The 27,666-nt window shown below is 51.1% G+C and overlaps 1 protein-coding gene across 1 annotated transcript; it reads right to left on the reverse strand.

Annotated features, from left to right (window-relative positions):
* Positions 1 to 7,102: 7,102 nt before the first annotated feature.
* THRSP (thyroid hormone responsive) lies at positions 7,103 to 12,086 on the reverse strand. Its single transcript, XM_090031774.1, has 2 exons — positions 11,524 to 12,086; positions 7,103 to 7,968 (listed from the first exon to the last, which is right to left on the reverse strand). The coding sequence occupies exon 1, from the start codon at positions 11,934 to 11,936 to the stop codon at positions 11,547 to 11,549; it is 390 nt and encodes a 129-aa protein (XP_089887900.1). The 5' UTR covers positions 11,937 to 12,086; the 3' UTR covers positions 7,103 to 7,968; positions 11,524 to 11,546.
* Between the last annotated feature and the right edge of the window lie 15,580 nt (positions 12,087 to 27,666).

The raw sequence follows: 27,666 nt of genomic DNA on the forward strand, positions 1-27,666 counted from the left end.
TGACTCATTTCTTTACCTGACTCAGTCGGGTCAGCTCCATCACTGCTTATGCTTATTAATGGCTTCTCACTAGACATGAAGAAAGTAGGATGGCCTCAAAACTTGCTCTGATCTCTCAATACATCTTAAGGAAGTTCATTTGGGTAATAAATATACTGGGAATTAAAAATAAGGCTCTTGTAAGACAACTACCTTGCAGTCCCAAGCCCTTTTGTGTAACCTACACCTGTACAGGCTTTACAGCAGCAGCAAAGACCCATTCCCAGAGGTGTGTCATTATTGCTTGTTTCTGTGCACACCCCAACTACTTGGCTCTAAGATACAAGCTGCAATAAGTTGGGTATGTTTCAAAGCAAATCCAAGGGAAAATAGTAAATGGTGAAATCAATTGGGCTTGCTTGAGCTTTGGGACAGCTTGAGTGATTCTTAACCATTACTTTTATTCCCCTCCTTTACTTTCCTCACTGTCTGTTGTGGTATCTATCAGGCAAGTGCAAACACCAGCTAGAGCTGCTAATGTTTTCCTGAACAAATACCCGCTAGGCCAGTGGTTCCAAACCAGGGGTGCCCAAGCCCCAGCCCATGGACTAGATGTGGCCCATGAAGCTGTGTGATCTGGCCTGCGGAGCTCCCAACAGCTCTGGAAATTTGACAGAGGAGGAATAGTGGCAATTACCACTGCTACTGCTCCCCTGCTGCCAAATTTCCAAGTCCCACAGGCCAGATGTCATGGCCCCATGTTCTGAATGTGGTTGGCATATGTGGAGCCAAGGCAGTGGACCAGATCCATCATGAAGGCTGGGGCCAAGGTGGTGGGCCTAATCTGCCACATGTAGGGCCAGGGCACTGGGTAAGGCTGCGGGGTTGGGGCCAGAGCTGGGGCAGTGGACCCAAACAAGGTGCACAATCCAACCGGTGCCAGATCAGGCCCACAGACTGACCCAGCACCACATGCAGCCTGCCCACTCCTCAGCCCCACATGCAGTGCTGCAGCCCACCTCCTGCATGGGCCAGTAGCCAGGTATGCCACAAACACCTGCACCACCTCTGGACTAGAAGCACTGTAGCCAAGTTTGTGCGGCACTGTCCCCAAACCAATTAGTGCTGCCTGTCAGCAAAGCTAATTTTCCTACCCACAGCTACACCCTAAAGGTGATTTCCAACTCCATCCGCTCCAGCCCTAGTATCTACCTTTGCAACCCAGCAGTGGTCCTGCAAGTCTTGCTGGTTGCAAAGTGCTGCTCCAGTACAAATTTCATTAATGCTCTAGAGCAGGGGTGTCAAACTCAGCTGGGGCCCCAGATTGGATCTGGTCCAGCCTGAGGCATGAGGGCTACCACAGTGGCCACTGCACGTGTGGTGGCGAGAGGTCCAGGGGGTAGCAACTCCAAGGGCAGCAGTGGAAAGCCAAGTTTGCTACTGACGGCCATGCCCCCAGCATCTGGTGGCTTGGTGGTAGCCCAGTGAGCCGGGCTCTGCAGGCCAAATCTGGCCCACAGGCTGAATGTTTGACACCCCTGCTCTAGGGTAGTGGTTCTCAACCCTTTCTAGGCTCAAGTCTCCACAGAAAACAGCTCTTCACTTTCACTCATTTTTTGACTATGGAAAATACTAGAGCAATTCTCTTGCAAAGAACCGAAGGAGGCTGCAACAAGGCAGTATGGTTTGGGCACTGTGGGTGCCTACTGGAAACCTTTGGGATTATCTTGCTGCTGGCACAAGGTGCCCGAGGGAGGCAACAACTGGGTTCGTTGCCTGGTGTGCGTCGCACCAAATAAACACACTGGGGGGAGAAGTAGACAGAGTTTATTTGAGCTCGAGTAAAAGGCGCAGGGAGACTGATTGGGATGATTGTAATATCCTTATGTGAACCTTATTATCTGAAGTAGAGCGGAATCAAGTTATTTCCAAAGCAAGGGAGGAAGCACAGCGGAGGCATGAAAGGGATCCCGTCAATGTTCCTGGTCCGGCAGATGTGGTTCCCCTAGCAGACCCTAGATGAGACCCTAACAACCCTGTGGATCATATCCGTCTTACCTCTTACAAAAAAAGGAAGACTTAATGGGTGTGTCTGTAGCACAAATCCTGGAGACTGCAAACAGGGCGTATACCCTCAGAAAGGAAGAAGAGGAAAAGAGACAAGTTAGAATGCTAGTAGCAGCAGTACAGGCCGGAGTCAGAGAAAGGCCACAAGAAGGTGGGAGAGGCAGAGGTATAAGGGGTCGTGGGTGCGGGCGCCCTGGCCCACAAGAAAGACGCCTGGGACGGAACCAGTGTGCCTTATGCCGGCAAGAGGGACACTGGAAGAATGAATGCCCAGAGAAAGGGCCCAAACTTGCAACTCTGCGAGGAAGCCACCAGGTCACTGTTAAACACCCTAGGGGAAAAAGGATATAAAGTCTCTAGAGAGAAAGCCCAAATATGTCAGCCTCAAGTTACATTTTTGGGATATAAGCTCTCAAAAGGAGTCAGAGCCCTGAGTGCAGATCGCATACAGGCAATCCAAGGTCCAACCTCACCTAAGTCACCCAAGGAGCTGCGGGCATTCCTAAGGCTAACTGGGTACTGTCGACTATGGATACCGGATTATGGTGGGAAGGCTAGACCACTGTATGACTCACTGACTAAGGAGAGTCTCACTAAATGGAAATGGAATAAAGAAATGCAGCATGCCTTTGATCTGCTTAAGGCAGCATTAATCCAGCCCCCTGCCCTGGCCATCCCAAATAGTAAAAAGCCATATCGACTGTATGTTCATGAGAATCGAGGGGTCGCATCAGGGGTGCTGACACAGCCATCAGGCCCAACCTGGAGACCCGTGGGATATTACTCAAAGGTTCTAGATCCGGTTGCACTCGGGTGGCCAGCCTGTCTTCAGGCTGTGGCAGCCACAGCAGTGGTTGTTGAAGAAGCCCGGAAGATAGTCATGGGTGCGGATATGGAAATACACACCCCACATGGAGTTCCCCAGATTCTAGGGACTGAGGGAGGAAAGTTTCTCAACCCCTCCAGACAATCACGGTATGAAATATTTTTGCTCTCTAATCCAGGACTTACTTCCAAACATACTACAGCCTTGAACCCTGCAACCTTGCTGCCAGAGTCAGGGAAACCAACGCATGACTGCCTTGAGGTCCTGAATCAAACCTCACAGGTGCCGCCTGACCTTGCTGAGGACCCAATTGAAGACCCAGATGCTGAATACTTGTAGATGGCTCCAGCTCTGTCATCGATGGAAAAAGACGAACAGGATGTGCAGTGGTAACCTTGGATAAGGTAGTATGGAGGGAGTCATTGCCGAGCTCATGGTCGGCACAGGCCGTGGAACTCACTGCGCTCACCCGAGCATTACAGCTGGGGACAGGCCAGCAGGTTAATGTATACACTGATTCTCGCTATGCTTTTTCTACAGTCCATGCGCATGGACTATTGTGGAAAGAAAGAGGTTTCATTACGGCTTCTGGGAATAAAATTGCTAACGGCCCCCAGATTATCAAGCTACTAGAGGCACTCCACCAGCCTAAAGAGGTAGCAGTCATTCATGTGTGGGCCCATGGGAAGGCTGCTGAGGAAAAGCATAAGCTTGGAAATGCAAAGGCTGATGCGGCAGCAAAGGAAGCCGCATTTATTGGTGGAGAAGCGGAGGAAGTATCCAGGCAGGCTTTGTCCCATGCCATATGGCATACGTCCGGGATTTAGTCCCGCAGTATTCCCCTGAAGAAAATAAATTTGCACAGAAAGCTTGTGCAAAAAAGAACTCCCAGGGGTGGTGGATAGTACCGGGAGGAAAGGTCATGACACCCAGGCCATTGCTTCGGGAGGTGCTGCAACAGCTCCATGCAAGAACCCATATGGGAGGCTTGGCTATGGGTGATCTAGTGATCCGCCAAGCAGTAGCCCCAGGGCTATATGTAGAAGCTCAGCGTATTGCTACCAGGTGCATCACATGCCAGAAAGTAAACCCTCGAAGGAAACCCCCTGTGCCAATGGGAGGTAGACCCTGGGCAGCGTACCCTGGACAAGCATGGCAGATTGATTTTGCCGAGCTCCCACGATCCGGACATCATGGGATTTTACTTGTCATGGTAGACCAGCTCTCTGGTTGGGTCGAGGCATGGCCCACCAGGACTGCCACTGCGGCTACAGTAATGAAGTATTTGTTGCAGGAGATCATTCCCCGGTATTCTCTGCCTGAATCCATCGAGTCGGATCAAGGACAACACTTTGTGGGAAAGGTAGTTCAAGAAGTCGCACAAGCTCTCAAGATCACTTGGAAACTACACACACCATGGAGACCACAGAGTTCAGGACAAGTGGAACGCATGAATAGGACCTTAAAGACTCTACTCACCAAAATCTGTATTGAAGCACGCCTTAAGTGGCCTCAAGCATTGCCGCTAGCTCTTACTTGCATTCGAAACACTCCCCGACGGGGCATTAAATTAACCCCATATGAAATTATATTTGGCAAACCCCCTCGAGTCTTACCCCCTGGGATGCAAGAAAATGTAACTTTTGAATTAGGTAATAGTGAGCTTCATATGTATGTTATTGCTTTGCAGTCTGTCTTGTCTTCTCTTCACAGGTATGCAGCCTCCTTTCAGCGTCTGCCTTTAGACGTACCAGTACATGACTTCTGCCCGGGAGACTGGGTCTTGGTGCAGCGGTGGCAAAAGGAACCTTTGACTGAAAGGTGGAGTGGCCCTTTCCAGGTACTTCTAACAACCCACACCGCTGTAAAGATTGCTGGCCATGATCGTTGGATACACCATCACCATGTGTGAAACGACATCCACGAGCGTCAGAGGACACCGACTCCCAGGACGAACTCACTACAGAAGCTGAGTTGTCCTCGGAACAAGAAGCCAGCAAGTGGAGCTGTGAACCTACTGGTGATCTCCAAGTGTGCTTGAGATGGCTTAATCAAAGTTCAGAAAATTAGACAAGAAAGTAAAAAGAAAAAGTTTAGGCTGTATTTGATCTCAAGAAAGGGAGAATATGGTGAGAATCTTAATATGCTTTGTTATTATCTATGTAGTAAGAGAAGCAGGACTGAGCAGCCCTAGCCGCCAGCCTATATCCCCGCTTCCCCCAATTGCTCCCCCAGGGACAAATTTGCATGTTGACATGATGGAAAGAATTGCAGGTACCTTCAATCTTACCAACTGCTGGGCCTGTGGGAGACTCCGAGAGGCTGGAGAACAGTGGCCTTGGAGGGCTTTTCCTTTGGCCCCAAAATGGTTGGTAAGTGATAAGGCGGATGTTAAGAGTACTGGTCAAGAATGGGATGAGAACCGCAGCTGGGATCTTTCCCAAGTGGCATTAGGAGAGTACTGTATTAGCAATAATGGTACAAGGAGGAGTTTGGGACATAGCCAGTGTACATGGACATTGAAATGGGTCCGAACATGCACTACCTGTTATGCCCTTAATTGCAGCAAGTATGCAGGTCAATGGAATTCTACTGCTGTTAAGCTCCCAAACTCCACGTGGATGAAATGTAACCCATCCACTCCACAATCATCCCCGTATGATGAAGACACCTGCTTCAAAAAGATTGGTAACCACCACAGTTGAAGGGATGCAAGTTGCAGCAGTCCCCCTCAAAGCGCAGACTGTAGCAAAAGTCATGGTACTCAGAAAAATTCCTCGTAATTATCTTGATCTGCCTAAATGAAAATGGGGAGCAGAAAGCATCTTGAGGGGGGAATATTGTTAGAAATGGAGTATTGTTAGAAATGCACAGCTTGCATCTTGTACCTGATAAGCAAGAAACACTGGCCAAGGACTTTTCTCCTTGCCCAGCCTTGCCACAGCTCTTCTCATACTAAATCACAGACTCTCCTCCAGCTTCTCCCTAGCCTTTCTCATGCAGATTACAGAAGCTGGAATTCAACTGACTGTGTCCTTGAAAGGGGTGGGGGGGTTAAACTCTTGGTGACCTATAGTACTTTCTGAGCATGCTCAATTAGCTGATGCATATTTACCTCTCCGCCCTGCATACTTAAGTAGTTAATTATAATATACATGCGATGGATGTAGTGATGTAACCACAAGTATGTTTGTATGAAACGGAAAGGAGCTGTAAGAGTTCCTGTTTCTGCACATGTGCCCAGGAGGAAAAAGATAAATACAGCCTGCAAAATTTCTTAGTGGGTTCAGAGTAATCTGAGTTTTTGACTCTGCTCTGACCCTATTTGCAAATACACCTTTTGTGCCATCTAATGAGTGTGTGTCTGTGATACTTTGCGAGCCTCCAAGAAACAAACCGCAATCTTTTGCATCAATATGGTGGAGGTGTTAAAGCTGAAGGGGACGCCGACTCTGGCATTACAGTGGTTGGGGGGGAATGTTGAGACTCAACACTGACAACTACTGATCCTGTCGGAGTCAAATTACACTTCTGCAAAATATCTGTCTTATTTCGTAAAGCCATAAACAATTGCGCATACAAATGTTCATTCCACTTACCCATCTGCTGACAAAACAGGAGTAATTGGAGGATTGTATTATAGTTAATTGACCCTTCCGGAGGCCACCTTTCCTGATCCTCCAGTTGATATTGAGGCCATTTCACTGTACAGAACCTTTTAAGATTATTTTTAGTCATTAGATCTAACTTAGTTTCCAATTAGTCAGAATGCATTCTAAGGGTGTACACCATGCCCTTCCAACTGTAATCTGTCCCTGCCCCATACTCCAGGGAGACACTGGGCATCCCCAGGTCCTACAGGGAGACACTGGGCGTCCTCAGGTCTTAACGGGCAATGCTCAGACTGCTGAGCTTATCCTACCTTGTCCGAGGCACCGGTTCCACACTGTTGCCCACGATCGCTTCTCCACTATTTGAGCGCATTGCACCGTTGTGCCCTCCGGGGTCGATCAAACCACGTCTCTGCCGAGGCCCCCGATGAAACCACCGGTGTGCGCTGGGCGTCGGTCGTTGCCGCAAGTTGTCGACCCCAGGAGGGATCCGGGCAAGGCAAAATGTTAGCCTTGACCCACATTGGGCGCCAAAAACTGTTGCCGGCACAAGGTGCCCGAGGGAGGCAACAATTGGGTTCGTTGCCTGGTGTGCGTCGCGCCAAATAAACACACTGGGAGGAGAAGTAGACAGAGTTTATTTGAGCTCAAGTAAAAGGCGCAGGGAGACTGTATGGTCTCAAATCCTGCGCACCTAGCCCTGCAACAGTGTATATTTATACCCTGGTCATTTTCTGCAGTAGTTTTCCACTAGCTGCCCCCCCCCTCCCCTTTCCCTCCTCCCTTCTCTCTCTGAGCAGTGCCCTTGCATTCCACAGATAACAGTTTTTAGGGAGTTTCAGCTTGCCTGCTACTCATCCTGTTTTCCAGTATTACAGGAGATTACAAAAGTCAAAGAAAGGGTTACAAAGGTTGGGGAAGGGGGGGGGGGCGCCCTGGCTCGCCTGGGCCTAGAGCAGAGGGGGTTCATCGACACTCGTGGTCTTCCATCCCTCTAAGTTACCTAGGGTTATGCCCAGTGACACCAACAATCTTGTAAGTTACGGGTAGGTGTTTGCACACCAAATTGTGCTAATAACACAGAGTACCCTTAAAAGGATCCTATGCCACTTTGGTTGAGACTCACTGCTCTAGAGAGCAGAAGGTTGCTTTGATGTTGTACAAGACTTTACTTGCATGTACTTGTAAGAAACCAAACCAAACTCAAAAGGGGATGACGTTTGTGTCGGTGAACTAATGAATCCACAAGTGAAAGTAGTTGTTTTTCAAAGTATGGCTGCAGCTAGGGAAAGTGTCATCCCACTGAGTCAGACACAACAAACCATTTGTCTCAGTAGACATCACAGCGTGGAAGAACCCCACTTATTTTGGCTATTGCAGCACAGCATACAGTTAGCAGAAGGTCAGTGGTCCATCGAATAACTTCAGCGGCAGTAGTTGCAGTAAGGCGTTGGCAATACGCAGTGTCTGGGTGGCGGGCAGCCCCTATGGGATTCATCATAAGAGAGTCAGGAACTTTGAAATGTTCTTGTTAGCGCACAAATATCCTGAGCTTGGCACTGCATCTGTTATTCCAAACGGCCAGCGGGAGGATATTTCATGGTAACAACGTTTAAAATATAGGTGATATCATCATCATCATTACTACTACTACTATATCTTTGCTCTATTAAACATCTTCAAACTTTAGTACAAAAAGAATAGGAGACTGGTTTGCCTTCTGAACGTATTATTATTATTAACTCTGTATACTGTGTCAGTGCCTAGTGTAACAGTCCCCCACGCATCGTTCATGGGTGATACTTTATTTGCAAGACCCTCCAACGTTGCTTACTACCATGGGCAATTTTGCTTTCCAGTTTCTTCAGGCTGACAGCAAAGTCTGACATCGGCCACAGGGTGTTATTCAGTGCTGTTGTTTGTAGACCAGGGAGGTTTGGGACTGTTGACGTACAGCCACAATAAGAGTTAGGAGCCCTACTGTGCTGTGTGCACACACGCCCCAAATTTTGTTCTGCTTCCACAAGCTTCCAATAGAAATAACAAGTGATCTTGGAACAATTCAACCCCTTAACTTCAAATTATTTTGATGCCTGTGTGTTTCTCATTTTAGTATGAAAATTAATGGAGTATCGTTACACAGCAGCTTTCAGCCCGGATGACTCCAAACTACAGTACACATGGCACATGCATATAGTAAAGTAGCCAACGGGATCCAATGCAAGCCTTGCTTCCACAGACCCTTGCCTTAGCCAAAATCCTAGTCTTACTAAAGAGATGGGATCTCCAGTGTCTGCACACAGCAGCAAAGAAGGCTAGATTTTAAGGTCTTATCTAAAAGCTGGAGCTAATAATATTGGAGACATTTGAATCATTGTGAAGTGAACCCCTTTTTAAAAAGATTTAAAAAGATCTTCAAAGAGGGAAGTGAAAAAATGCAGTAAAATGCATACAGCACAAGTTGTCTATCATGGAAAGAAAGGCTGAGACTTTCCTTCCAGGATTTGAGCCAAGGGTGCCTGACAGCTCTGGGTGATAACACAAATAGCAGTTAAATGAGGCTCATAGTCACTTGGATTTGGGGGGAAAGAAGAGGGGCGATATATGGCCCTGCTCTATTGAAGTCTCATCTCTAAGGGTGTGTGCTCACATACTAAGTCAATTTAAAATAAGGCAATTTAACCAAGACAACTTAAGCCACATCAGAGCATATACAGGTACAGCTCATTGACATGGTAGTAGCCATCTTGTGAGCTAAGTCAATTTAACTAGTGCGACTCAAGATAACACATCTCAAAGGTTTATTATCTTGCACCGCATTTAAGTTGACTCTGCTCCACATTTGGGTGTACTTTCTGACAGTTAAGTTTCATAGTTTCGTGGTTGGTCGGGTCAGAAAGGACCTGAGCAGATCATCAAGTCCATCCCCCTGCCATGGCAGGAAAGAGTACTGGGGTCAAATGACCCCTGCAAGGTGTGCATCCAGCCTCCTCTTAAAGACCCCCAGGGTAGGAGCCAGCACCACTTCTCTTGCAAGTTGGTTCCAGACCCTAGCCACCCTGACCGTGAAGTCGCGCCTCCTGAGGTTTAGTCTGGATGTCCCCTCCGCCAGCTTGTGACCGTTATTCCTGGTCACTCCTGGCAGTGCTCAGGGGAGCAGGGACTCCCCCAATGCCTGCTGATCCCCCCGGACTAGTTTGTAACAGGCCACTAGATCCCCCTCAGCCTTCTCTTGTGGAGGCTGAACAGATTCAGGTCCCGTAGCCTCTCCTCGTAGGGCCTGCCCTGCTGTCCCCTGATCATGCGAGTGGCTTCCTCTGGACCCTCTCCATGTTGTCCACATCCCTCTTGAAGTGCGGTGCCCAGAGCTGGACGCAGTCCTCCAGCTGCGGCCTGACCAGCGCCGCATAGAGGGGGAGGATCACCTCCTTGGACCTGCTCGAGATGCATCTGTGGATGCATGACAGGGTGCGGCTGGCCTTCCTGACTGCATCCCCACACTGCCGGCCCATGTTCATCCTGGCATCAATAATGACTCCAAGATCCTTTTCTGCCTCTGCACTGACGAGAAGGGAGATCCCCAACCTGTAGGTATGGTGCCGGTTCCTCCTCCCCAGGTGCATCACCTTGCACTTGTCAGTATTGAATCCCATCCTATTCTCATCCGCCCACCCCTGTAACCTTTCTAGGTCTGATTGCAGCCTATTCCTTCCTTCCAGTGTGCCCACGTCCCCCCCACATCTCAGTGTCATCAGCAAATTTGAACAGGGTGCTTTTTACCCCCTCGTCCAAATCACTGATGAAGATGTTGAACAGTGCGGGCCCGAGGACCGAGCCCTGGGGGACCCCACTGCCCACATCCCTCCAGGGCGAAAATGACCCATTCACCACTGCTCTGGGTGTGGCCCTCCCACCAGTTGGTGACCCAATTGACTGTGTGGGCATCGACACCACAGCCCCCCAGTTTTTTAATGAGAACGAGGTGAGAGACAGTGTCGAAAGCCTTCCGGAAGTCGAGGAGAACTACGTCCACTGCTACCCCTGCGCCTAAGGATTTGGTGACCTGGTCGTAGAAGGCCGCCAGGTTGGTCTGACAGGACCTGCCTCTAATGAACCCGTGTTGGTTGCCCCTCAGCATAACCTCCCCCGCTGGCCCCTCATGGACATGGATAAAAACTTACCCACGATTGAGGTAAGACTAACTGGGCTATAGTTTCCCAGGTCCTCCTTCCTCCCTTTTTTGAAAATGGGAACCGCATTGTCCCTTTTCCAGTCCTCTGGCCCCACACCAGAGCACCACGAGTGCTCGTAAAGCCATGCCAGGGGTCCCGCAATGACCTCAGCTAATTCCCTCAGCACCTGGGGGTGGAGATCATCCAGAGCAGCTGGTTTGAATACATCCAGACCCTCTGGAAGTTCACTAACTAGATCCTCACTGACCCTAGGTCAGGGTGCAGCTCCCCTCCCCTGGGGCCTGAGGGGGTCCCAGTGTGTGTGTGGGGGGGTGATCTGGTCCCTGCTCAAGAAAATGGAGGCAAAGAAATCATTAAATAGGTTAGCTTTGTTGTCTGGTGTGACGACCAGATTTCCTAGTGTGTCTTGCAGGGGCCCCATGTTACCTGGTACCTTCTTTTTGCCCTCTATGTATTTAAAAAAGGACTTCTTGATATCCTTTATCTGGGTTGCTAGTCCCAGTCCCATCTCCGCCTTGGCCTTCCTCGCAGCCCCCCTGCAGCCCCGAGCAATGGAGATATAGTCTTCCCTGATGATGGCCCCTCCCTGCCATTGGGTGTGCACCTCCATTTTAGTTAGGAGAAGTTCCCGAATGCTTTTGGTGAGCCATGGGGGCTTTTGCGCCCTCTTGTCCCTTTTGATCTGTGTTGGGATTACCTCCCTTTGGGCTTGGAAGATCATCTCCTTAAGGAACAACCACTGTTCTTGGACCCCCGACTTTTTTTAAAGTTGACTTTAAAAAAGTTAACCATCAGAAAATTAGTACATGTGTACGCACCCCACGATGCCATCTCTCTGAGGTCTTACCTTTGAAAGTAACAGCGGGCATTTCACCAGGTAAGCACGGTATCACTCTGGTTGATTTCTCCAATAATATCATTGTACTTTCTGGTCAATGCATTGGCTTTCTTGGTCAGGGTCATCAGAACATGGTACAAGCCTGTAAAATGGTGGTAAAACAGCTCTTCAAGACTGGCATCCCCTCTGTTCTCTTTTTTTTCCTCTTTGTTGGTGACAGGGAGCTTGCATTTCTCTCTGGGGACCTGGCCACCCTCCACGGCGAGTTTGATTGATTTCAGCCAGAGGAAGTGCTCATACAAATCTTTTTCACCGAAGTCAGCAGTGGCTGTGTCATCCTGTTCCTCGAAAACCCCTCTCAGGAGACTGGGGAACAAGACCAGTTGTTCCATTTTTTGGACAGCAGAGAAGTACTCTTCCATGGCTATGGCCAGATGGTTCTTCTGACACCAGATCTGAGCTAAAGCCTGTTCGCTAACAGTGCTGAAGCCTTGCACCTTGCTTGGAGCTAAGGTGGAAGAGAATAAGCCCAGCAAGCTTTTGAAAGTGAAAAAAGGGTGGTGCTGTCATCTCCAAACACTCCTCTATATGTAGCTAATCAAAATACTGAGCAGTGGGAGGTCAGAGTCTGCTTAGTCATCTGTTTGGCACCATGATGAGTGTCACCCAAAATGATCCCTAACTTGACCATAAACTGAGACATTCAGGGGTCACCTTATCTTTCAGTGCAGAGATAAGAAAGGGTTTGCAAGACTAGCGGCTGCATGGAAATCTAGCGGGCGGCTGATTGCAACAGATCTTCCAGACAAAACAGGGAGAATTGGAATCTGGAATCCTGCCTCCCCCCACACAGCCTGAGAAGAGCAATGCTACCCCGACTTGACCCTAACTGCAAAGCTTTCACTCAGTTTTGCCATTGCTGGCACTGAGCTCCCTGGAAGCCCTTATTGCAGAACTCAACAAACACGCATTTCTCAAATGACCAGCAGACTAGATGCAATGTGTTAAGCCCAGATGCAGAGAGAAAGAGCAGTAGTTTGTCTGGAGAACAAAGGGGAGATGGCAACAAGGTGTGGAGAGAATAAAAAAAACCCGTCTGAAAAAGCTCAGGGCTAAATCCCTCAAGTTTAGGCACCAGCCGGTGTCTGTTAGGCCCCTGCCAGCGAGTGGAATACACCGCCCTGAGCGAGGTGCTCAAGCTCCCTGCACAATCCATAAGGAGAGTTATCCCAGACTCATACAGAAGTTGGGCTGGAAGAGACATGCAGAGACCTCATTTTCATAGATTTCATAGATTTCATAGACATCAGGGCTGGAAGGGACCTTGGGAGATCGAGTCCAGCCCCCTGCCCAAAGGGCAGGAAGTCAGCTGGGGTCATAGGATCCCAGCAAGATAAGCATCCAATTTACTTTTGAAGGTGTTCAATGTAGGTGCTTGAACCACCTCCGCTGGCAGACTGTTCCAGACCTCGGGGGCTTGGACAGGAAAGAAATTCTTCCTTATGTCCAGCCTGAAACGGTCTTGCAGGAGTTTGTGACTGTTCAACCTCGTCATCCCTTGGGGCGCTCTGGTGAACAAACGTTCCCCCAGATCCTGGTGGTCACCCCTGATAAACTTATAGGTGGCCATCAGATCACCCCTGAGCCTGCGCTTTTCCAGGCTAAAGCGTCCCATGGCTCTCAGCCTGTCATCGTAAGATCTGTTTTCCTGACCTCTGATCATGCGCGTGGCTCTCCTCTGGACTCTCTCAAGCTTCTCCACATCCTTTTTGAATTGCGGAGCCCAAAACTGGACGCAGTACTCCAGCTGCGGCCTCACCAAGGCCGAGTACAAGGGGAGAATGACGTTGCGAGATTTGCTCGAGAAGCATCTATGGATGTACGCCAGCTTTTTGGTCGCTTTACTAGCCGCAGCATCGCATTGGAGGCTCATGTTCATCTTGTGGTCAATGATGACCCCCAAGTCTCTTTCTTCTGTAGTGCTAACCAACGTAGCACTGCCGAGCCTATAAGGGTGCTGCAGGTTTTTCCTCCCAAGGTGGAGAGCCTTGCATTTTTTGGTGTTAAACACCATCAGGTTCTCGTCCGCCCATTTGCTGAGCTTGTCCAGGTCAGCCTGGATCACCCGCCTGTCTTCTGGCGTGGATGCTTTGCCCCAAAGTTTGGTGTCATCGGCGAACTTGGCCAGTCCACTCCTGACTCCAATGTCCACATCATTAATGAAGATGTTGAACAGTATGGGTCCAAGGACAGAGCCTTGAGGGACCCCACTGGTCACAGGACACCATGATGACTGATTGCCATCAATCACAACCCTCTGGGTCCGACCACGGAGCCAATTTCCCAGCCAGCGGATCGTGGTGGAGCCAAGGCCACAACTGGGCAGTTTGGCCAAGAGGTGATCGTGGGATACCAGATCAAAGGCTTTTTTGAAGTCAAGATATATGACATCAATCTCTTCTCCCTCGTCCAGGTGATAGGTCACCTGGTCATAGAAGGAAATGAGATTGGTCAAACAAGACCTACCCGCAACAAACCCATGCTGGCTACCCCTTAGGATGTTAGCCTGGGCCATCAAGGATGGCCTTCTTAATAAACTTTTCTAAGACCTTCCCCAGGATAGAAGTCAGGCTAATGGGCCTGTAGTTAGCCGGATCCACTCTCCTCCCTTTCTTGAAGATCGGCTCCACCTTGGCCTTCTTCCAGTCTTCGGGCACCACACCAGAGCGCCAGGAGTTTTCAAAGATCCGTGCCAGGGGCTGGGCTATGACGCTCGCCAGCTCCTTGAGTACCCTGGGGTGCAGATTGTCAGGGCCGGCTGACTTGAAGGTATCCAGCTTCTCACGGTGTTCCTTCACGAGGTCAGCATTGATGGAGGGTAGGGGATCCCCATCACCTGGATCTCCCTGTCCCATAGCAGGCATGGGCGTCCCATGGGACTGATGAAAGACCGACACAAAGTACCTATTTAATAGGTTGGCTTTTTCCTGGGCGTCAGTTGTCAGTTGCCCCATCTGGTTTAGCAGGGGTCCAACGTTGCCCTTACTTTTCCTCCGGCTCTCCACATATCTGAAAAAGGACTTTATGTTGTCCTTGAAAGGGAGGAGAGTGGATCCGGCTAACTACAGGCCCATTAGCCTGGCTTCTATCCTGGGGAAGATCTTAGAAAAGTTTATTAAGGAGGCCATCCTTGAGGGACTGGCCCAGGCTAACATCCTAAGGGACAGCCAGCACGGGTTTGTTGCGGGTAGGTCTTGTTTGACCAATCTCATTTCCTTCTATGACCAGGTGACCTATCACCTGGACAAGGGAGAAGAGATTGATGTCATATATCTTGACTTCAGAAAAGCTTTTGATCTGGTATCCCATGATCACCTCTTGGCCAAACTGCCCAGTTGTGGCCTTGGCTCCACCACGATCCGCTGGCTGGGAAACTGGCTTCGTGGTCGGACCCAGAGGGTTGTGATTGATGGCAGTCACTCATCATGGTGCCCTGTGACCAGTGGGGTCCCTCAAGGCTCTGTCCTTGGACCCATACTGTTCAACATCTTCATTAATGATGTGGACATTGGAGTCAGGAGTGGACTGGCCAAGTTCGCCGATGACACCAAACTTTGGGGCAAAGCATCCACGCCAGAAGATAGGCTGGTGATCCAGGCTGGACAAGCTCAGCAAATGGGTGGACGAGAACCTGATGGTGTTTAACACCGAAAAATGCAAGGTTCTCCACCTTGGGAGGAAAAACCTGCAGCACCCTTATAGGCTCGGCAGTGCTACGTTGGCTAGCACTACAGAAGAAAGAGACTTGGGGGTCACCATTGACCACAAGATGAACATGAGCCTCCAATGCGATGCTGCGGCTAGTAAAGCAACCAAAATGCTGGCGTGCATCCATAGATGCTTCTCGAGCAAATCCTGCAACGTCATTCTCCCCTTGTACTCGGCCTTGGTGAGGCCGCAGCTGGAGTACTGCGTCCAGTTTTGGGCTCCGCAATTCAAAAAGGATGTGGAGAAGCTTGAGAGAGTCCAGAGGAGAGCCACGCGCATGATCAGAGGTCAGGAAAACAGATCTTACGATGACAGGCTGAGAGCCATGGGACTCTTTAGCCTGGAAAAGCGCAGGCTCAGGGGTGATCTGATGGCCACCTACAAGTTTATCAGGGGTGACCACCAGGATCTGGGGGAACGTCTGTTCACCAGAGCGCCCCAAGGGATGACTAGGTCGAACGGTCACAAACTCCTGCAAGACCGTTTCAGGCTGGACATAAGGAAGAATTTCTTTCCTGTCCGAGCCCCCGAGGTCTGGAACAGTCTGCCAGCGGAGGTGGTTCAAGCACCTACATTGAACACCTTCAAAAGTAAATTGGATGCTTATCTTGCTGGGATCCTATGACCCCAGCTGACTTCCTGCCCTTTGGGCAGGGGGCTGGACTCGATGATCTCCCGAGGTCCCGAGGTCCCTTCCAGCCCTAATGTCTATGAAATATCTATGATGCTTGAAGCTAGTTGGAGTTCAGTTGCAGCCTTGGCTTTCCTGGTTTGGTCCCTGCAGGACCGGACCAGTGCAGAATAATCCTCCTTGGAGGTGAATCCCACCCTCCATCCTTTGTAGGCTTTCCTTTTTAGCTGCAGGAGGTCCGCTAGGTCCCTGGAGAGCCAGGGGGGCTGCTGTGCCTTCTTGCTGCCTTTCCTCCGTGTTGGAATAGATTTAGCTTGTGCACTGAGGATCGCTTCCTTGAGAAGCAACCACTCTTCTTGAACTCCCATCACCCTGGGGTCATGGTCCCTAAGGGCCTGACCGACAAGCCTCTTGAGCTTGTCAAAGTCGGCTTTTCTGAAGTCAAGGACTTCTGTGTTGCTGACTGACTTGCCAGCTTTACGGCGGATGGTGAAGGTGATCAGCTCGTGGTCGCTGTCACCCAGCTTCCCATCAATCACTAGGTCGCCGATTAGGTCGTCCCCCGTAGCCAGTACCAGGTCAAGCAGCGCTTTGCTTCTCGTTGGCCCATAGACTTCTTGAGTCAGGTAGAGGTCATCCACGCACGAGAGAAAGCTTTCCGACCGCTTGGATTTTGCTGAGTGATCTTCCCAGGAGATGTCCGGGTAATTGAAGTCACCCATGACAACCAAGGTCATGGAGCAAGCGGCCTCAGTCAGTTCCCGGGCGAACTCCTGGTCAAGCTCAGGACTTTGAGTGGGAGGTCTCTAGTAGACTCCCACCGTTGTGTCCCCTGTGCCGTTTTTCCCACGAATTTTTACCCAGAGGGTCTCTAGCTGTCCGTGCCGGTCGCCAACATCAGCTTGCAGGGACATGTAGCTTTCCTTCACATAGAGAGCTACACCCCCGCCCCTTTTGTCAACACGATCCCTCCTGTACAGGGTATAGCCCTCGATACCCATGGTCCAGTCATGGGTGGAGTCCCACCAGGTCTCCGTTATCCCAATGACGTCATAATTCTTTGCACTGAGCAGGAGGACGAGCTCCTCCTGCTTGTTACCCAGGCTCCTGGCCTTAGTGTACAGGCAGGCAAGTGTGCCCTTAGGGGCTCTTGCCTTGCCCACAGATTGTGCGAGGGCTGGGGCACGGGTGGGCTCCCTTAAGTGCCTTGGTCTGCTGGCTTTGCAAGGGTCGCTCAGCGGGCCAGCAGTGGCAGTAGTCCCCCCATCCCCCTGATGCAAAAGATTGCGGTTTGTTTCTTGGAGGCTCGCAAAGAATGTCAGACACACAGTCATTTAGCAGCACAAAAGGTGTATTTGCAAATAGGGTCAGAGCAGAGTCAAAAACTCAGATTAACTCTGAACCCACTAAGGAATTTTGCAGGCTGTATTTATCTTTTTCCTCCTGAGCACGTGTGCAGAAACAGGAACTCTTACAGCTCATTTCCGTTTCATACAAACATATGTGGTTACATCACTACATCCATCACATGTATATTATAATTAACTACTTAAGTATGCAGGGCGGAGAGGTAAATATGCATCAGCTAATCAAGCATGCTCAGAGAATACTATAGGTCACCAAGAGTTTAACCCCCCCTCTATGCGGCACTGGTCAGGCCGCAGCTGGAGTACTGCGTCCAGTTCTGGGCGCCACACTTCAAGAGGGACGTGGACAATATGGAAAGAGTTCAGAGGAGGGCCACTCGTATGATCGGGGTCAGCAGGGCAGGCCTTATGAGGATAGGCTACGGGACCTGAACCTGTTTAGCCTCCACAAGAGAAGGCTAAGGGGGGACCTTGTGGCCTGCTACAAACTGGTCAGGGGGGATCAGCAGGTATTGGGGGAGTCCCTGTTCCCCCGTGCGCTGCCAGGAGTGACCAGGAATAACGGTCACAAACTGGCGGAGGGTAAGTTTAGATTAGATATTAGGAGGCGCTACTTCACAGTCAGGGTGGCTAGGGCCTGGAACCGGCTTCCAGGGGAAGTGGTGCAGGCTCCTAGCCTGGGGATTTTTAAAAGGAAGTTAGATGAGCACCTTGCCGGGGTCATCTGACCCCGGTGCTCTTTCCTGCTAAGGCAGGGGGTCGGACTAGATGATCTACCTAGGTCCCTTCCGACTCTAGCTACTATGAAACTATGAAACTACTTAAGTATGCAGGGCGGAGAGGTAAATATGCATCAGCTAATCAAGCATGCTCAGAGAATACTATAGGTCACCAAGAGTTTAACCCCCCCACCCCTTTCAAGGACACAGTCAGTTGAATTCCAGCTTCTGTAATCTGTATGAGAAAGGCTAGGGAGAAGCTGGGGGAGAGTCTGTGATTTAGTATGAGAAGAGCTGTGGCAAGGCTGGGCAAGGAGAAAAGTCCTTGGCAGTGTTTCTTTCTTATCAGGTACAAGATGCAAGCTGTGCATTTCCAACAATACTCCATTTCTAACACCCCAGCGGGCTTAGTTTAAAGCCCGGTGGAGCAGGTCCGCCAGCCTGGCTGAGAAGAGCCTCCTCCCCAGGGGAGAGAGGTGGAGGCCATCTCTTCCCAACAGCTCGCTGCCTCTCTCTCCAAAGAGCGGGCTGTGGTCATGGAAGCCAAAGCCTTCCCGATAACACCAGCGCCGCAATCTTTGGTTCACTGCGTGGATCCTCCTCTCCCTCCTCAGCCCATAGCCCGAGACTGGGAGGGTCGAGGAAAACACCACCTGAGCTCCCAGACCCCTAAGCCCCGCTCCCAACTCCCTGTAGTGCCTCATGACCTGGCTGGGGGTGCTCCGAGCCATGTCGTTGGTGCCCACATGAATAAGGAGCATGGGGTAGTGGTCTGTGGGCCGGAGGAGCTGCGGGATCCTCTCCGCAATGTCTCGGATGCGGGCCCCCGGGAAGCAGCAGACTTCCCGGGCTAAGGGGTCGGGGCGGCAGATTGCCCCCTTGGTGCCCGCAGGATGGGGTCTCCCACAACAAACACCTTTCGCTTTGTCTTGGGGAGAGCGGGGCCAGTAGCTGCGGTCGAGCCTGGGTTGCCTGCAGGAGCCGGCAACTGTGTGGGCTCTGCTGGGGCTGCAAGAGGTGCGAACCTGTTGCTAAGCTCCAGCGGGGCAGGGACCTTGGTGCAGCGGGCCTTGGGGCCCTTGACCACCTTGGTCCATGCCCCTGACTGGGCAGAGCGGGAGGTCCCAGAGTCCTCCTTAGTTGTGGAGGGAGACGGAGCTCTCCCCTGCGGCTCCCGGGGGAGAAGGGCCTGGCAGTAGGAGTCTATCTCCTGCTCGCAGTCCCTGATGGCACGCAGTCTCTGGACCGTGGCCTGGAGCTCCTCCAGCTGGCGCGCCAGAGACCCCAGTAGGGAGCAGACCCCGCAAGGGGAGGTGGCCGTGCTCCCGGGCCCCAGAGCCTGAAAAAGGGACAGGCAGCCCCCGCAGCCAAGAGCCAGGGGCTCCGTCTGCGTGGAGCCCGGGACCATGGGCCCCGTCTGGGCGGCCGTCTCTGAGGTGCCCAGTGGAGGGGCCGCAGAGCCCGAGGAGACCCGAGGGGTGCGGCACGTGCCCATCCGTGTCATGCCTCTGGTAGGCTGGCTACGGCTGGGGCTGGCTACTCTGGGGGGGTCGCAGGCAGGGTCTCGTGTCCTCCCACGCCCTCCCCTGCGCGAACGCCGCGCTAACTCAAGCGCCTGGTTGCGCAGCCTGGTCGCACGGCTCCGGTCGCGGGGCTCCCTGGGGGGCTGGGCCAAGTAGGGGCCTGGGCCAGGGCTTGACCCGCCCGGCTCCACGCAGCCGCCTCCTCCCAGGGAGCGAGGAGTTAACCCCTTCCCACCACAAGCCCGCTCACCTCCGGCTGTGCTGGGGGTCGGCGGGGGGCTCTGCGGCTGCTGAGGGGGTGTCTGGGGGGCTTCGGGACAGCGGGGGCGCAGCGGGCTTCACCCACGCGTCTCACCCCATGCCTAATGGGAGGGAGAGCACTGTGTCCAGAAGACAATGAACCTCTGAGTCTTCACCACCGAGTCCTGTGGTCTTTCTTTGTATATGACGTGGTCTTCATACACTGGAGTCAGAGATGAGCAGATACCAATAGATATAGATACAACAGTCTAGCTCTACCATTAAAATGACACAGTCAACCCTGTTGCACAACTGGTTACCCAAAACACCAAGGACACCCTAACCTGCCACAAGAAAGCAGGAGGACGACACTGTCAATCCCGGCTCCTGCAAGGGCAGGCAGCAGTTTATTTTCTTTATTCAAGGAAGAGGGCCACATCCGCCCTGCAACTGTACAGAGGAAGGCAAAACCCCACCGTCCGTGACGATGGGACCGTGGGGGTAGGATTCCTTCCCGATGCGAGAAGTGGTCGGTCTGACCCTGAGCGGAGCCTCCAGGCTTCAGTCGCAGCAGGAGGACTGGCACACCCAGTCATGGTCCCCAGCCGCGGTTGCAGCCAACAACCTCTGCTTTGAGGAAGGCGAAATAAAATCCTAGGGTAACTGAGAATGGGATTCAAAGCCGCCAGTATGCTGCCGCTGCAGCGTGCTGAGAAGAGGACTGTTGCCTTGCACGTCTGTTCAGGGCTTACGGCCAGGATCCTTCTCCCTAGAGCTCAGTGTCTAAGCCAGGTTTGCCCTTCCTGTGGGGCTCTGGGGGGAGAGAGATGATCTATCATAGCCCAGGGACTTAGGCACTCACATAGGAGGTGGGGAACCAGTTTACCATTCTGCTTCCACTTGCACTAGGGACTTGAACCTGGGTTTTCCCCTTCCAATAGCCTGCAGACCAGTGGGTATTTTGGGGGTGAGTTACTCTGGATCTCTCCGGTTGAACCTATAGCGTTTTCCAGAAATGATGTGTAGCACTGTCTGCAACGTGCATTTAACTCACAGCAACGTGTTCCTGTGTCCATAGCCTCAATTTGGAGCCTCAATTTTCCCCAACTATGAAATGGGCATAACACCACCTGACTGGGGTTTTATGAAGTTTTTATAGGACCCTCTTCTTCCCCCTTTTGACACAGGTGTTTCAGCAGGACTTGGGCACCATGGGTCAGTCCAGTTAGGAGGGGAGCTGGAGTTAGGTATCTTTGGTGTAATTCTGTTTACATGGAGGTACAAAGTCCTGTTTCCTAGACCACATGAGCAGCCAGTCCGCCACGGACAGTTCCTCCATTTACAGTAACAAACCTTTCACTTTTCCCCCTCTGCCCAGCAGTTAACTGTGATCTCCCAGAAGGTGGCTTCAAATCATCAGTGCTGGGGGTTAGGGGCCCAGCATACTTCCACAGACAATCTCAGCTCCTGAGCAGCCTTTGGTTGGGGTGCAAGCATATGCATTGCAGTCGCTTGCAGCTCTCTCTAAGGGACCTACTAGTCTTAAAGAAATTAGCTTTACTTATTGCCTCCATCAGCTAGAAATGAAGACTCTTTTAAAACCTATCCAGAAGGAAGGCGATAAGTGACTGGGTACACTGCAAATGTTACGTGCTAACCTTTCATATCACCATCACAAAGACAACTCACTTTTGCACTCCTCTCCACACCTCTTTCAACCACCCAGCGTTGAGTGTCTCTAGGTCCCTTCGAATTTTCTAATGAAGAGACTCTGCTCATCCTGTTCCAAGGAGGATCTTACTCCCGTGACATGTCCCTGGCCTCAGTTCCTACAGATACATTATCCATTTCAGGGGACAGCAACACTGAATTCCTGTCTCCTGAAACCTCCCCACATTGTCCATGTGGGTAACTCTGGGCTTAACCCTGAAACTCTATCCCATGCCCCTTTCTGTTTATTCAGCAAAAATATGTGCCTGTTTAGTTGTGGAGTGTAAGGTTTCTGGCTAGACCAGGGGTGGGCAATTACTTGGACTGAAGGGCCACTTAGGGAGGTTTAATGAGCTGTTGCTGGCCAGGTCAGCACCTGCCCCCACCCCCCAACAACTCACCCAAACTCCTTAAGTGTTAGATTACTAGACTGGTCCAGGGGTGCCAGACAGTGCGGGCGGGTGGGCAGGCAAGGACTCCTGTGGGTAGGGCGCTCTCGGCTGGGTGGAGGAGATGGGGCCACAGGAAGTGGCATACCGGAGCAGGGTGGGTGAGTGGGGCCAGGGCTGGGATCACAGGATGATGACAGTGCAGGGCCAGGGCCCAGGGCAGAGCCATGATCTGCTCCTCACATGGCCCCGCATTGTTACCACCCCACAATCCCAATCCCAGTCCCTGCCCCACCCATCCATCCTGCTCCTGGATGCCTCTCCCCGCCTGCCCACAGCCCTATCCCATCTTCCCAGCTGACACACTCTGCCTGCAGGGGTCCCAGGCCCATAAGTGGTGGGGAGAAATATTATTTGGGGGGGGGCTAGGCCCCGCCTGACCCCTGCCCTCCCCTTCTGCATGGCCATTGTGATGTAAAAATCGCGGTTCGTTTCTCGGGAGGCGAAAAAAACCTTCAGCCACAGACACACTCTATTAGCAACACAAAAGGTATATATTTGCAAATAGGGTCAGAGAGAGAGACAAAAGATCAAACACTCTGCTGCCCCCGAGGGAAACTGCCCAGCTGGCTTTATCCCCTCTCTCCTGACCACGTGTGCAGAAGGAGGAACTTTTACAACTCATTTCCGATTCATACAAACATGTATGTGAATACGTCAAATCATGTGTCGTATGTGTATTATAATTAACTACTTAAGTATGCGGGGTGGATAGGCTTATATGTATTAATTCATTACGCATGGGCAGACAGTACCTGAGGTTACAAAAGTCTGAATTTTCCTTGCTTCAAGGCTAGAACTGCAATCTACTCTTATCTGCATGAGAAAAGCTGAGGAGTATATGCTTTACTGTAACAAAGAGATAGTAACTTTGCAAAACAAAGAGGGAGTGATACCTTAATACAAAGAGCTCTCAGTAGCTCTCCCAGTTCTCTCACCAGGGAGGGCTGACAGCTGCACTGTTTTAACAAGACTTATTGATAATGCATTTTTAATAATATTTCTAACAATTGCAAGGTTGGCACACGCTGGTGCTGAATGTGACAAAGGAGCAGCTGCACACCGAGGGGTGCCGGGCACTGCAGGACAGCAGCGCCGTGGTGCTGCTCATGTTGCTAGCTGCCATGGAAAGTTTAGGGGGGCTAAGACCCATTAGCCCCAGCCTTCCACTGCCTATACCCAGACCGGTCTTCATGGAGACCTTGTCTGCTCCATCCAGCACCCCCAGCAGTGGATGCAGGGCAGACAGGCCCAGGCCCAGCTGGGGATGCTGGAAAGCTGAGTCTGGCCACCATGCCACCCTAGCCTCACTGTGTGCCTGGGGGCGGTGGGACCAGCTGCATCTGCTACAGCCTGGGCTGCCCCTGTGCCCAGGCTGGGCAGGGCTGGGGACCCACCATGAGCCAGATACAATCCCTTGGCAGGCTGGATCTGGCCCACAGCCTGTATTTTGCCCACCCCTGACCTTGATTAATGAATCTACATCCTTTTGCTCGTTGTCTGGGGTCCTTAGCTCACACCCAGACAGAAGTGTTGGGGTATGCTTTCTCCTGTCATCCAGTACAGGTTGAGCAGTTGGTCCCAGCCCCTTGGCACTGTTTTACCAAGCAGCCAGCTGAACCCTGGGACCCTGTTGAACTTTGCCAGCACATCTCAGAAGTATTGGGGGATGGCACAAATGTTGCAGCTGCTTTGAATATCACAAACCTGAAACACTTCAGATTCAAAACTTCTCCCTTGACTTATGTCTCACGTGGGACTCCAAGTGCAGCAAAGAACCCATTGCCTTGATGTGGAAATTCAGACAGGATTACTGTTTGGCTATCAGAAGTGCTTTATTTTGCATGGCCATGGGAGAAAAAGCAAGGGGCAGCTAATTCTCAACAAAAGCAAAGCACAGATTTCTTTATATACTGATAAGTCACATACAGAACAACCTGCCCCATAACATATTCTTGGCAGTCTGACAGCAACTCATCCTGGCGTCTTGTTGAACCAGGCGCGTTTTCTCAAGCTGTCTCCTGATAAGCTTATTCTGAAGGCCGCCGTGTTGTTTCCGCTTGGCCTTCACCAACATCTCCCACCCTGTCCCGACACATATACACTCCTTTCAGTACTTTTTCAGTACTTTTTCATTCCTCATCAGCCTGAAACTTCTGGTATTGTCAACAGTCTCTTACATAAACCTCAGGCCACCTTGCAAAACAGTTCTAAGCTGCCAGGACATATTGATTACTGGTCTCTGCTCCAGGCCAAGGCCCAAATCTGTCTATGGCCATATGCTGCTGTGGTGTCCTTCCACCCAACCTAATTCTGCCCTGGGACTCTCTCAGTCTTACAGGCCCTCCTTTTCCAATGCAGACATCACATTCTCTGCACAAATTATCCACAAACAACCTTTTTGCACAACCACCAGACACAATGCCTCAAAACAACACAAACACCCTAACTTGTAAACAGGCAAAGTGAGGGAGTGCAGGCACCGTTAATGTCCTGCGGCTGAAAAACCTGGGAGTAGTGGTTAAAATAGACCTGAGTGATCCAAGGCAAACCATGCCCCGCTCTGCAGCGGCAGGCAAACTCCAGGCCGGTCTGACCATGGGATAAGAGTTCTTCCTGATCCCAAATATCACCCTGAGCAGACAAGCAAGGCCAACTAGCCTGGGGCCTCCAGGTTTTTTAGTCTCAGCGGAACATTAGCACACCCCAATCTAACTCCCTAGCCTTGGCTGCAGCCAACACCAACTGCTTTTGAGGAAGGCAAACTAAAAATCCTGACACTGGTAGCAATAGGGGTGGGGGGGGAATCCCTCCTGGCTCCATGTGGCCGACTGCAAAGCCCAGAGGACTGGGAAAACCAAACAGCCCTACTCTGCACTGCCAACTGGGGACTGCAAATACAGGTTCATGTCTCACACACCCCAACTGGAGAGACAGCACTCCCCTTTCGGCCATCAGGTATCCCATGATCACCTCTTGGTCAAACTGGCCAGTTGTGGCCTTGGCTCCGCCATAATCCGCTGGCTGGGAAATTGGCTTTGTGGTCGGACCCAGAGGGTTGTGATTGATGGCAGTCACTCATCGTGGTGCCCTGTGACCAGTGGGGTCCCTCAAGGCTCTGTCCTGGGACCCATACTGTTCAACATCTTCATTAATGATGTGGACATTGGAGTCAGGAGTGGACTGGCCAAGTTCGCCGATGACACCAAACTTTGGGGCAAAGCATCCACGCCAGAAGATAGGCGGGTGATCCAGGCTGACCTGGACAAGCTCAGCAAATGGGCGGACAAGAACCTGATGGTGTTTAACACCGAAAAATGCAAGGTTCTCCACCTTGGGAGGAAAAACCTGCAGCACCCTTATAGGCTCGGCAGTGCTACGTTGGCTAGCACTACAGAAGAAAGAGACTTGGGGGTCATCATTGACCACAAGATGAACATGAGCCTCCAATGCGATGCTGCGGCTAGTAAAGCGACCAAAACGCTGGCTTGCATCCATAGATGCTTCTCGAACAAATCCCGCGATGTCATTCTCCCCTTGTACTCGGCCTTGGTGAAGCCGCAGCTGGAGTACTGTGTCCAGTTTTGGGCTCCACAATTCAAAAAGGATGTGGAGAAGCTTGAGAGAGTCCAGAGGAGAGCCACGCGCATGATCAGAGGTCAGGAAAACAGATCTTACGATGACAGGCTGAGAGCCATGGGACTCTTTAGCCTGGAAAAGCGCAGGCTCAGGGGTGATCTGATGGCCACCTATAAGTTTATCAGGGGTGACCACCAGGATCTGGGGGAACGTCTGTTCACCAGAGTGCCCCAAGGGATGACGAGGTCGAACGGTCACAAACTGCTGCAAGACCGTTTCAGGCTGGACGTAAGGAAGAATTTCTTTCCTGTCCAAGCCCCCAGGGTCTGGAACAGTCTGCCAGCGGAGGTGGTTCAAGCGCCTACATTGAACACCTTCAAGAGTCAATTGGATGCTTATCTTGCTGGGATCCTATGACCCCAGCTGACTTCCTGCCCTTTGGGCAGGGGGCTGGACTCGATGATCTCCCGATGTCCCTTCCAGCCCTGATGTCTATGAAACTATCGTATCCCCTGCATAAACTGTTTGTGGATAATTTGTGCAGAAAGTGTGATGTCTGCATTGAAAAAGGAGGGCCTGCTCCTTTAAACTTGTTCCAGCTCCTTTAATCTTCTGTCATATAACCATGCCATTTGTGCAACCTGCTTCATTCAACTGCAGCTGAGCCTGGTCCTCTGCTTTTGGCACACACTGGTCAGCAGAGCTCCTCTCATTACCTCCAAGCCACGTGAGTGTTGGGGCAGGGGGTCTCCTGGGCCTCCTATGGCAGAATTGGGTACAGCCAGCAGAGACATGTTCATAATCACTAGTTTTTCCCAGTTCCTATATAATATTTTCCTTTAAACTTCAGCTTTTCCTACCATGACCAGAAAGCTGTAAGGTAGTGTGGTAGTGGGGGGGGGGCGTTGTCTATTCATCATCCTGTCCTGACTACTTTGACACTGGGGTCCTCTCTTTTAGAAGCTTTCGACTGATCTGGAAAGCATTTCTGCTTTCCACATCCAGGAGATGTACCAGGAACCACTTCTGTTCTGCAAATGATGGGAAGAGAGGAGACGCCCTTCCTCCCTGACCATACTCACTCCCTCCGATTGCAGATTCCTTGCTCTCCTGCTGAGAGCAGCATCTGTAAGAAGCCCTGCTGGAAAACTCCCTGGACAGGGCATCAGGATGGCCAAGCTTGCTCCTAGGCCTATGAAGGATGGTGAAATCAGAGCCTGGCGGTTTTTCCACTTAACATGGGGCCTCTCATGTTTCCTGAACCTCCAGGGCCATTGCAAAGTGGCTGGGCCTGTCTTTGCCCCAGCCTTCCTCCTGCACAAATTAAAATGTGCTCTAAAGTTAACCGTCCAGAGCAGGTCTTCATAAGGTGGCACAATCACCTCTCTGAGTTCAACTTAGACCTTTGCTCCAATAATCCTTCACCCAAGTCTTTAGGTTTCCACATTGCCCACAAACCAAACCATAATCATTGGCATCTGTGTGCAATATGAAAGGGATTTGGAAACCCAGATATGCCTTACCAGGAGCAGGCATCATGAGCAGATGGAGTTACTGAACTGACTCATGCCCACTGCAAGGGTTTATATTCCTCACCTATTGCATGCAAGGATTTTGCAATATGATGAATCCATAATGAAACCTTCTGTAATTGAAGCAGAGTTCAGCCAAACTTTGCATCTCTGTGAGCGTTTGGGGAAGTGGTCTGTTGTGACAGCCTTGATTGCATTGTGTCTGTGGAAATTTTCTCTTTGCTGACTGCAGGTCTCAGGTACTTTACCCCTTTTTGGAACAACTTACACTGTCTTGAGTCCAGTTGCAGACTGGCAGCTTTCAGCTCCTCCAAGAGCATTTGCAAATACATCAGGTTTTGTTCACCAATATACCCCATACAGGCCCAGAGGGTCATGCCACATAAGGCCCTCCCCAGAAGCCTCTCACGTGTGGCAGATCCACTGAAGAAGCCATCACTTTAACTTGTTAGAGGCTTTGTCCTGCTGTGCTGTGCACAGAAGATAACTTTCAGTGCCAGAGAGTTGAGAATAAGACTCAGCAGGAATCATCTCTCTTGGATCTTGTTCTGACCAGTAGGAAAGAATGGGTGGATGCTGTCAAGTTGATAGGAAAGTTGGGAAGAAGTGATCGTGTTACGATAGAATTTATGAT

Source organism: Crocodylus siamensis, chromosome 1 (genome assembly GCF_052110815.1).
Source record: "Crocodylus siamensis isolate JL-2025a chromosome 1, ASM5211081v1, whole genome shotgun sequence".
In the NCBI taxonomy this organism is placed as follows: Eukaryota; Metazoa; Chordata; order Crocodylia; family Crocodylidae; genus Crocodylus; species Crocodylus siamensis.